Raw genomic sequence first — 12,480 nt, 5'->3', positions numbered from 1 at the left:
ATTTTAAAGACATCTTCAATGAAATGAATCCAATTACAAAGAAGACTAAGGCAAGTATAAACTTATGGGACTACATCAAATTAAAAAGCTTCTTCACAGCAAAAGAAACCAATACTCAAACAAACAGACCCCTCACAGAATGGGAGAAGATATTTACATGCTATATACCAAACAAGAGTTTAATAACCAAAATATATAAAGAACTTGCCAAACTCAACAACAAGACAACAAATAACCCCATCTAAAAATGGGGAGAGAACATGGATAGAATATTCACCACAGAAGAGATCTAAAAGGCCGAGAAACATATGAAAAAATGCTCTAAGTCTTTGATTGTCATAAAAGCAAATAAATACAGCAATGAGATGCCACTTCACTCCTGTGAGAATGTCATACATTAGAAAAACTAACAGCAACAAATTCTGGAGAGGTTGTGTGGTCAAAGGAACCCTCCTACACTGCTGGTGGGAATGTAAATTGGTCCAACCTCTGTGTAGAACAGTCTAGAGAACTCTCAGAAGGCTAGACATGGACCTACCCTATGATCCTGCAATTCCTCTCCTGGGGATATATCCTACGGAAACTAACACACTCATCCAAAAAGATTTGTGTATACCTATGTTCTCAGAAAAATTTGTAATAGCCAAAACCTGGAAGTAACCCAGGTGTCCAACAACAGATGAGTGGCTGAGCAAGCTGTGTTACATATACACAGTGGAATACTACTCAGCTATTAAAAATGGTGATATCACCTTTTTCAGCCCATCTTGGATGGAGCTTGAAGAAATTATGTTAAGTGAATATTGGATGATCTCACTCTCAGGTAGAAGTTGAAAAAGAAGATCAGAAGAGAAAACACAAGTAAAACCTGAACTGGATTTGGTGTATTGCACCAAAGTAAACGACTCTGGGGTGGGTGAGGGGCAGAGAGTACAGATCCAAAGAGGATGACAGAGGATCTAGTGGGGGTTGTATTTTTGTGTGGAGAACTGAGAAAACTTAAAAAAAAAAAAAAAAAAAAAAAAACACCACTAGAGCTCATTAGAGGGTAACACCAAGAAAAGGGAAATGGTTGGGTCTGTGCACTGTGCATATAACACATTAGTATAATTATAATAAGCAGCCATGTCAAAATTTACCTACACCAAATGATCTCATGAAAACTTTCATCAGAGTGGCCACTATTATATTAATGTGCTTGTTGTTTTGCAGTTTCTTAGGTTGTTATCATAGTCTTCACTTGTTTAATCCTAAAGCCCACTATTCTACTGTGACTGGCCATAAGAATTACAATTGTAGATGAGTCACTAAAAGCTACAAAATTTTATCATTTTTCCCCTCATCCTCTAGAGCAAGTCATGTTGGTCCAGTTTTTGATAAAAAGTCAATGCTTCAACTAATTAAAGTTTTCCAGAAAAGTACTATTTATAAACTCCACCTGCCATGCTCAATTAGTAGGATACATCTGGAAACTTCCATTTCTTCTTTTTTGAGAAGCTAGAGTCCAAGAAATAAAACAAATGGTAAAAACAAATTTAAAGGTGAGGCGGTGCAGTGGCTAAGGGACTTGACTCTCAAGCACGAGGTCCTGAGTTCAATCCCCGGCAGCACATGTACTAGAGTGATGTCTGGTTCTTTCTCCTATCATTTCTCATGAATAAATAAATAAAATCCTAACAACAATGACATCAATAACAACAACAATAATAACTATAACAACGACAAACAACAAGGGCAACAAAAGGGAAAATAAATAAACTATAAAATAAATAAATAAATAAAATCTTAAAAAAAAATTTAAAGGAAAGTGTGAAAGAAATAGAACCTTTGTCCTACCTGGCTCACTGTGCCAATCTTGGATCTCAGCCAGGCTGGATTTAGCAGACGGATATCACAGCCATCGAGACTGATGGTTCCTTATAGAAAAGAAAAGAATCACTGAACTTCATGGGGAAAATGACTAATATAAACAAACTGAATCTGGTGAGAAAACTTTAGACTCCATTTTTTAAAGTTTTTTTTAATTTAATTTTTTAATTCTTTTAAACTTTATTTATTATTGGATAGAGACAGAGAAAAATTGAGGGGAAGAGGAAAAGAAGACAGAGATGGAGAGAGATAGACACCTGCAGCCCTGCTTCACCACTCATGAAGCTTTCCTCCTGCATGTGGGGACCAGGGGCCTGAACCCGGGTCCTTGCACACTGTAGTGTGTGTGCTTAACCAGATGCGCCACCACCTGGCTCCCCTCTTTAATTTTTTAATTTTTATTTATTTGCTTCGAAGGTTATTGCTGGGGCTCAGTGCCTGTACCATAAGTCCATTGCTCCTGGAGGATATTTTTCCCCTTTTGTTGCCCTTGTTGTTTATTATTGTTATTACTATTGTAGTTGTTATTGCTATCATTTTTGTTGGATAAGACAGAGACAAATGGAGAGAGGAGGGGAAGTCAGAGAGGGGGAAAGAAAGATAGACACCTGTAGACCTGCATCACACCTGTGAAGCAAGCCCCTGAAGGTGGGGAGCAAGGGGCTCAAGCTGGGATTCTTATGCCGGTCCTTGTGCTTTGTGCCAGGTGCGCTTAACCCTCTGCGCTACCACCCAACCCTTAGACTCCATTTTTTAAAGATTAGGGTATATTTAAAATCTCCAAACAGAAACTAAAATCAACATAGTTCATGGAATCTCCCCACTATAATTAAAAAAGTAGTCCATATAGCTCACTCATCTTCACTTTTCTATATTGGTTATATAGAGCTTTCCAGATTGTTTAGAATAGCTCAGGACTCCACATGAGCGTGTACCTGTACAAAGTTTTGATTTTGAAGAGTTATGTGTGAAAGGGGCAAGTCTCAAGGTGTTTACTTTTTGGTACAAAATATTGGCAGATGCAGCACAAGTTCTGAAGCTGGCACCAGGTCTGTGGCTACCTAATTCTATAGCTTCTGGACTATATCAGCACTGGTAATTATTATCTTTAGAGTCTAGCTGTGATATGAAGTTTTGAGAAATGTCATGGAAGTCCAACCCTGCCAATGATTTCTGAATTCTATTATTATTATTATTTTCTTCCCACCATAACACTTATCAACTCTGGTTTACTGTGGTGCAAGGGATTGAACCTGGGACTTTGCAGCCTCAAGCATGAAAGTCTCTTATTATTATTATTATTTTTTGCCTGAGGGTTATCGCTGGGGCTCAGTGCCTACATCATGAATCCACTGCTCCTGGAGGCCATTTTTCCCATTTTGTTGTCCTTGTTGCTATTGTGTCAATGCTGTTGTTGTTGTTGGATAGGACAGAGAGAAATCAAGAGAGGAGTGGAAGACAGACACCTGAAGACATGCTTCACTGCCTGTGAAGCCACCCCACACACACACACACACACACACACACACACACACACACACACACACACACACACACACACACACAGGTGGGGACCCGGGGGCTCGAACCGGGTTTTTTTCTTTTTTGCTTCCAGGGTTATCGCTGGGGCTCAGTGCCTGCACTATAAATCCACTGCTGTCAGAGGCCACTTCCCCCCCCTTTGTTGCCCTTGTTGTTTATTGTTGTTGTTATTATCATTATTATTGTCATTGTTGTTGGATAAGACAGAGAGAAATCAAGAGAGGGAGCAAAGACAGAGGGGGAGAGAAAGACAGACACCTGCAGATCTGCTTTACCACTTGTGAAGCGACCCCCCCTGAAGGTGGGGAGCCAGGGGCTTAATTCTTACACCTTGCGCCATGTTCACTTAACCCACTGTACTACTGTCTGGCCCCCCCTTTTATTACTTTTTAAAATAGCTTTCTGAATAATTTTGGAGGGGAATCTGTTATCTACAACTAAGAATCTGTTTTATATGGTGGTAGAGCTTTTATTTATTAATTTTTTACATTTCCAAATTCTTTCATTGCTACTTTCACATTTCCAAATTCTTTCATTGCTACTTTTTCACATTTCCAAATTCTTTCATTGCTACTTTTCACATTTCCAAATTCTTTCATTGCTACTTTTTCACATTTCCAAATTCTTTCATTGCTACTTTGTTTTTCCTCTTGATTCTCCCAACAGTGTAGATTCCTAGTAATAGATAAAGATAACTTTGCCATTAGCAAATCTTATTACAAAGCAAAGATCTAGCAACAAACTGGTTTACTGCATATGGCACACTGTCAGGAAATCTGGGGACAAAACTTTTAAATAACCATGGCCTTAACACAACTAATACATACACTAAGGAAATTCAATAATGATCAGTAACAATGCTGGCAGTGCCATTCCTCTTCAGTTACTGTGTAGAATTAACAAGCCATTCATAAACTTTCAAAAAGTGGAAAAATGCTGAGGTCCTTGACTTTAAAATGATGAGGACTACAGAAGATAGGAATTTAAGTGTAGTTTCTTTTCTCTTTGTCTTATTGAATCATCGTAATGAAAGGAACTAAATTCCTTTTATTTTGTTTTTTTGTTGCCAGAGTACTGCTCAGCTCTGGTTTATGATGATGTGGGGGATTGAACCTCGGACTTCGGAGTCTTAGGCATAAGAGTCTCTTTGTGGGAGTCGGGTGGTAGTGCAGTGGCTTAAGCACAGGTGGCGCAAAGCGCAAAGACCAGCATAAGGATCCTGGTTTGAGCCCCCGGCTCCCCACCCGCAGGGGAGTCGCTTCACAGGTGGTGAAGCAGGTCTGCAGGTGTCTGTCTTTCTCTCCCCCTCTGTCTTCCCCTCCTCTCTCCATTTCTCTTTGTCCTACCCAACAACGACAACATCAATAACAATAACAATGATAACTACAATGATAAAACAACAAGGGCAACAAAAGGGAATAAATAAATAAATAGGGAAAAAAAATAATAGTCTCTTTGCATAACCAGTATGCTACTTACCCTTGCCCAAGGAACTATACTCAATATTTTGACTTGATCTGCATCCACCAAACAATAACTTATCTAAATTTAGATTTTTATAAAAAGTAGAGAGTAAACCAATGCATCAATTTTAGGAGCAAATAATGTAGGTAAGAATCTGTAAATCATATGATAATCTGACATGAAGTCAATTTTATTATTACTTTAACCAAGCAGTATATGTAAAGACTACTGACATATTATATTTTAATTCAGGATTTTTTTCTACTAAATTGTTTTCTTGTTGATAAATATTTTTAAAATATTTATTTATTTATTTATTCCCTTTTGTTGCCCTAGTTTTATTGTTGTAGTTATTGTTGTTGTCGTTGTTGGATAGGACAGAGAGAAATGGAGAGAGGAGGGGAAGACAGGGGGAGAGAAAGATAGACACCTGCAGACCTGCTTCACTGGCTGTGAATCGACTCCTCTGCAGGTGGGGAGCCGGGGGCTCGAACCGGCATCCTTATGCTGGTCCTTGCGCTTCACACCACTTGCGCTTAACCCACTGCACTACTCCCCGACTCCCTCTTGTTGATAAATATTATCCTAATCCAAATTTAGTAATAAGCAGCACCTACTCCTGACTCTGGTATAAAGAAGACTTATTTATTTGATAATTTATATATAAACACATATATATATAAGTATATTACACTATTTTGCAATACATTGATAGAAAATACATTAAATAATTATTTTGTAGAACTGAACCTAATTCAATGTTATATGTCTACTATGTCTCAATAAAAAGATATTTAAGTAAAATGTGATCTTTGTTTTAAAAAATGATGTTATACGGTGGGCATAGATAGTAGATAGCATAAGGTTATGCAAACAGACTTTCATGCCTGAAGCTCCAAAATTCCAGGTTCAACCCCCCACCACCACCACCACAAGCCAGAGTAGTGCTCTGGTAAAAAAAAAGTTATAAACTAGATAAAATAAAAACCAGAATGATTTAAAAAAAAGAAAAAGCCCCTGATTCTCACCTGCAGGGGGAAAGCTTCACAGGTGGTGAAGCTGTGCTGCAGGTATCTCTGTCCCTCTCTCTCTCTCTCTCCCCCTTACTCTTAATTTCTACCTATCTCTATCCAATAAAAAAGTTTAAGGGGGTCGGGTGGTAGCACAGAAGGTTAAACACACATGGTGCAAAGTGCAAGGACCCATGTAAGGATCCCGGTTCGAGCCCCCTGCAGGTGGGTCGCTTCACAAGCAGTGACTGCAGGTGTCTCTCCCCCTCCCTTTCTTCCCCATTTCTCTCCATTTCTCTCTGTCCTATACAACAACAATGACATCAATAACAACAATAATAATAACCACAATAATGATAAAACAACCAGGGCAACAAAAGGGAAAAAAACAGCCTCCAGGAACAATGGATCTGTGGTGCAGGCACTGAGCCCCAACAACAACCCTGGAGGCAAATAAATAAATAAAAAATCACTCAGGAAATACCTACTACCTCAAAATAACTTCAATGAAGAAATCCATAGAAGTGAATCACTGACAGCTTGATTATGTTTTCACACTGATCACAGGATGAAGCAGTCAGAAGATTCCAGGAGTTCCTTGGGCTCACTCTCCCTCAGTAGCTAGTACCCAGAAGTATGTACTCCCTGGTGCTGGGCAGAAGTGCTCAGTGAGACAGAAAGCAGCATCTTGTAATTGGTAATCAGCCTTAGTAGCTCCTCTCTCAGTAGGAGGGAATATCAGGGACATAAACAAAGAAGATAAGGAAGTGGTTCCCAGGAAGTCACAGTGGACTTGAACGAGTCAGATGCAAAATTTATAACATACCTGAAAGACATGTTATAAACATGTCTTCTGTAGGAGCTATCAGACCCCAAAGGATGGCAAGTTTACATAAGGGATTTCCCCCCACTGGGAACAAATCCTCTGCAATTCAGAAACTCTAAGCAGAACTTGGACTGGAGTTGGTGTATTGCACCGAAGTAGAAGACTCTGGAGTGGGGGTGGGATGGGAGAGGGTTCAGGTCCTGAAACATGATGGTAGAGGAGGACCTAGTGGGGGTTTTATTATTATGTGGAAATGTTATGCATATACTAACTATTGTATTTTACTGTTGACTGAAAACCATTAATCCCCCAATAAGGAAGTAAAAGAAAAAAAAAAGGAAGAAATCTCACCCTACAAGGTCATTACATAATATAAACTCTCAGGGTACAGGAGAACCACTCACCAGAGACAGGGTCATATAACCTCAGCAGAAGAGAAACAACTGTTGACTTGCCAGAACCACTTGGACCAACCAGTGCTGTAACCGATCCTGATGGAATAGAAAGGCTGAAATCCTGAAATATGGGCACCTCTGAGCGAGCTGGATAGGCGAAGTGCACATTTTTAAATTCCAAAGCTCCCTGGAAGTTTTTCTCACTTATAATGGCTCCTTCTGAAATATAAATGGAATTATATTTATTTAATGCAGAGATTAAACTCGAAGCTGCATCCAGTTCTCCCTTTCGTCTAACTCTAGATATTGGCTAGAATAACAAGTTCTAGCTCTCACTGGGCAAACTATAAAAAGGTCCAATGTCTATCTTGAAACTGCCCAGCACCCACTATGCAACAATTACTATATATATGCAGTTTTGTTTGATCTCCCAGTCCCAAGAGCAAGAAATCGCTATATCAATTTTGCTGACACGACACTGATGCTCAGAGACAGTATCTTGCCTAAGCTAACATGCAATAAAGTTAGTGTCTACCCTTCTAGCAGTTTGGTTTCCTAGCAGTTTGGCTTCTTCCTGTGCTACCGCCTCTTTAGTTACCTTGGTCTGGAGTTTATCTTTTTTAATCTAAATAAATGTTTTGAGAGAATGATAAATATGTGAGCTAGAAGGGTTAGAGGTCCCTTCTGCCCTGATTATTACTTTGCTACTGACTGAGGAGAAGTTGCTCATTCTCTCTCAATTGGGCTTATTTCCTATTGTTTTAGAGAAAGACAAATATGGCAGACTGGTGAGGCCCTTTCTATTTCTATTTCTTTTTTTTTAATTTTTTTAAATTATCTTTATTTATTTATTGAATAGAGACAGCCAGAAATCAAGAGGGAAGTGGGGGGGGGATAGAGAGGAAGAGAGACAGACACCTGCAGCACTGTTTTACCACTCATGAAGCTTTCCCCCTGCAGGTGGGGACCAGGGACTCGAACCTGGGTCCTTACGCATTGTTAACATGTGTGCTCAACCAGGTGTGCCACCACCTGGCCCCTCTATTTCTATTTCTAGCTGTACATGAAATAGTCAGTAGTAACAAAGCACTTCAGGAAGGTTACTAGTGGCAGCACACTGTTCAGTCAAGTCCACACTTCCAGTATAACCTTGGTCTGCAGCAGCATTCTAGTAGCTATCTTTCCTCTCATGACTCCACATCTGCTGTATGAAAAGGGAGAATGTTCTTGCAATGTTCATCATTTATATGAAAGACTGAGAGCTGGTCTTTTTTTTTTTTTTTTTTTTAAACCAGAGCATTGCTCAGCTTATGGTGGGTGCAGGGGGGGAGATTGAACCTGGGACTTTAGAGCTTCAGGCATGAGAGTCTCTTTGCATAACCATTATGCTATCTATTCCCCACCCCCGCCCCCAAGAGCTGGTCTCTCTGAAAACCACATTAATGAAGTAAAGAAGAAAAAAAATTCATTCAGACCCACCACTAAAAGGAAGTTCAGGCTCTCTCTCAAGGAGCTCCCAAAGACGTCCACCAGCACCCAATCCTTTCATCATCTCTGAATAGAAAGAGCTCAGACCTGAGGACAAGCAAAGCCAGAAATATATTCATCACTGATGACACCAGGAAGTGTCCATCCATTATTCTCATTCTTCTATAAACAGTAACAGAACTTACTTTAATATAAACTCTTATTTTCAAAAAAGGATTCAAGCCTGGGAATCCATATTCAGAATTTCCTATATCTCATATTTGTTTTCTTTCAGCTTCCCCTACTTCCATCTGATGAAGTCCTAGTGATTTAATATTTAATTTAATATTTGACCAGGGAATTTTCAAATACATAGTCATACTAGTCAGCCACTAAATTAAAATCAGTTACAAGACTGTGGGGATAGCACAATGTTTGTGTAAAGATTTTCATGCCAGAGGCAACAATGGTTTCAGGTTCAATCCCCAGCACTACCATAAGCCAGAGCCGAGCAGTGTTCTGATATAATAAAAACAACAACATGGTCCGGGAGGTGGCGCAGTGGCTAAGGCACTGGACTCTCAAGCATGAAGTCCTAAGTTCAGTCGCTGGCAGCACATGTACCAGAGTGATATCTGGTTCTTTCTCTCTCTCTCTCTCCTATCTTTCTCATTAATAAATAAATAAAATCTTTAAAAACAAAACAAAATAGATCAGTTATAGAGAAAGGCTACTTAATAAAAAACACAGCAATATCATAAAATATAATACTTATCTCAATACTTAAGAAGAGTAGCCTAATATTCATATTAAATTCAGATATCAAACTTCCCATTCAGGAACTCAACATTTAGGAGCTTAGCAGGGAAGCAATTACAGAAGCCAGCATCCCACAATGACCTCGGGTCCATATTCCCAGAGGGATAAAGAATAGGAAAGCTATCAGGGGAGGGGATGGGATACAGCGTTCTGATGGTGGGAACTGTGTAGAGTTGTAACCCTCTTAGCCTATGGTTTTGTCAGTGTTTCTTTTGTATAAATAAATAATAAAAAAAAAAAACCTCGAGAATAATTAGGTAATGCTAAATAGTTCATTCTTTTACATGCCTGACCTTCTTATATTCCACATATAAGGGATATCATACAGTACTTGTCTTTCACTTGTCTTGCTTAGCATACATCCTCAAGGTCCATTCATGTCTAATAAGCTCTTCTTTTATATATGTATATATATATATTTTTTTTCCCTTTTGTTGCCCTTGTTTTTTTTTCATTGTTGTTGTAATTGTTATTGATGTCATCATTGTTAGATAGGACAGAGAGAAATGGAGAGAGGAGGGGAAGACAGAGAGGGGGAGAGAAAGACAGACACCTGCAAACCTGCTTCACTGCCTGTGAAGCGACTCCCCTACAGGTGGGGAGCCAGGGGCTCGAACTGGGATCCATATGCTGATCTTTGCGCTTTGCGCCACATGCACTTAACCCACTTCACTACCACCCGACCCCGTTTTCTTCTTAAGACATAAAGATGAAAGGAACTGGAGTTAATTCAAGACAATGAAGAGTTTAGCCTCTGGGAAGCCAAGCAGTGGTGCACCTGGTTAAGCACATTACAGTTTGCACAGATGTGAATTCAAGCCCCTAGTCCCTATCTGCAGAGGGAAAGCTTCAAGCGATGTGAAGCAAGGCTACACCTGTCTCTCTCTCTCTCTCTCTCTCTCTCTTTTCCCTTCCCCTCTCAATTTTCTGTCTGTATCCAATAATAAGTATTTTTAAAAAGAAAATGGAAAATAACACTATAAAAAAGTTTAGACTCTAAAAAAACAAAAACAAAATGGCCCTAGATAAACAAACTAGTCTATCCAGACAGTGGAAAATATCTGGCCATCAGATGGAATAAAGTACTGATCTATGCTGCAATGTGGGTGAATTTTGAAAACACTATGCTAAATTACAGAAGTCAATCAAGATCAACATATGTGATTGCATTTATATGAAATATCTGTAACAAATAAATAGAGTGAAAAAGTAAATTGTGTTGCTAGGAGATGGGGAAACTATGGAGGTAAGACTACTTAATGCTTTCTCTTAGGGGGATAAAATATCTTGGAATTAAATCAAGTTGTTGGTTGTACAGCACTGTGAATGCACTAAATACTACTAAATCGTTAACTTTATGTAATATGAATTTCATATATTTGGTATGGGTACAGAATAATAAGTGTGCTTCTCTTAAAAAATAATTTTGCTTATTTTTTTAAATTTTGTATTATTTTTATTTATTGGATAGAGACAGCCAGAAATCAAGAGGGAAGGGGGGCAGAGAGAAAGAGGGACAGAGAGACACCTGCAGCACTGCTTCACCACTCATGAAGCTTTCCCCCTACAGGTGGGGACCAGGGACTTGAACCTGGATCTTTGTGCACTGTAACATGTGCGATCAACCAAGTGCGCCACCACCCGGCCCCAATTTTACTTATTTTAATGAGAGAGAGAGAGAGAGAGAGAGAGAGAGAGAGAGACCGATCAGAGCTTGCCCCATGCTGGCTTATGGTGGTACTACAGATTGAACCTGGGACCTAAATAAAGTAAAGAAAGCAAAGAAGGAAATTGTTTGTGCTTTGCTAGACAGGGACATACAAAAGGAACAGAAAAGAAAACTTCACACATTTTAACCTCTATGGGCCTTTATTCCTTTCACCAGGAGTGAACAATAAAAGCTGAGTTCTGGACATAGTGGACAGGAAGGCAGGAAGGAATAAAGGGAGGGAGAAGAAAAGAAAAAGAAAGGAAAGAAAAGAGGAAAAGAAAAGGAAAGAAAGGGACAGGGAGGAAGGAAGGGTAAGAAAGAAAGAGCAAACACTGCAGTGTGCAAGGACCAAGTTTCAAGCCCCTGGCCCCCACCTGCAGGGGGAAAGCTTCACGAGTGGTGAAGCAGGGCTGCAGGTGTCACTTTGTCTCTCTACGTCCCCCTCCCATCTCCATTTCTCTCTGTCGCTATTCAATAATAAATAAAATTAAATTGTATATATTTTAAATTTTATTTATTTATTAATGAGAAAGATAGGAGGAGAGAGAGAAAGAACCAGATATCACTATGGTACATGTGCTGCCCGGTATTGAACTCAGGACCTCATGCTTGATTCTAGTGCCTTAGCCACTGCACCATGTCCTGGACCACAATAAAAATATTTTTAAAAAGAGAGAAAGAAAATATCACTGCCTTAGAATTATGTATGTCCTGTCATACCACTCAGCAACATCCTTTCTGTTTTTTACATTCTGTGATCAAGATCACTAACAAATATGGTTGAAAATACACTCTGGGGAGCTGGGCTGTAGCGCAACGGGTTAAGCTCATGTGGCACAGAGCACCAAGGATTGGAGTAAGGATCCTAGTTCCAGCCCCCGGCTCTCTACCTGCGGGGGTCACTTCACAGACGATGAAGCAGGTCTGTAGGTGTCTGTCTTTCTCTTCCCCTGTCTTCCCCTCCTCTCTCCATTTCTCTCTGTCCTATCCAATAACAATGACAGCTATGACAATAACAATAACAACTACAACAAGGGCAATAAAATGGGAAAAATGGCCTCCAGGAGCAGTGAATTTGTAGTGCAGGCACTGAGCCCAATGATAACCCTGGAGGCAAAAGAAAAAAGAAAAAGAAAGGAAAGAAAATACACTCTGGTGAAACACAGAACTCATCAACCCTGCAGAAAAATCCCAAAATTCCCAACCAAAGAATCACTCACCTATCAAAGAGAATCATACTCACATTTTAATTTTTTCTTTCAGAGTCAACCTTCTAGAGAATTTTTTTTAATCTGAAGTTATTTGAATAAATAACTTCAGATTAGAATAGATAACTTTTGTAGTAGGGATACAGCTTTTATTTTAGAAATACAACCT

The 12,480-nt window shown here is 39.4% G+C and overlaps 1 protein-coding gene across 1 annotated transcript in view; it reads right to left on the bottom strand.

Annotated features, from left to right (window-relative positions):
- Positions 1–12,480, bottom strand: part of ABCB10 (ATP binding cassette subfamily B member 10) — a 59,298-nt gene that overhangs the window by 15,955 nt on the left and 30,863 nt on the right. Inside the window, exons 7-9 of the mRNA XM_016195139.2 lie at positions 8,586–8,681; positions 7,116–7,325; positions 1,837–1,916 (exon numbers count right to left, since the gene is read on the bottom strand). Coding sequence (XP_016050625.2) covers positions 1,837–1,916; positions 7,116–7,325; positions 8,586–8,681 — 386 coding nt within the window. The remainder of the gene's footprint in view (positions 1–1,836; positions 1,917–7,115; positions 7,326–8,585; positions 8,682–12,480) is intronic.

This window comes from Erinaceus europaeus, chromosome 6, assembly GCF_950295315.1.
Source record: "Erinaceus europaeus chromosome 6, mEriEur2.1, whole genome shotgun sequence".
NCBI classification, from domain to species: domain Eukaryota; kingdom Metazoa; phylum Chordata; class Mammalia; order Eulipotyphla; family Erinaceidae; genus Erinaceus; species Erinaceus europaeus.
This window is presented reverse-complemented; position numbering and strand designations above follow the sequence as displayed.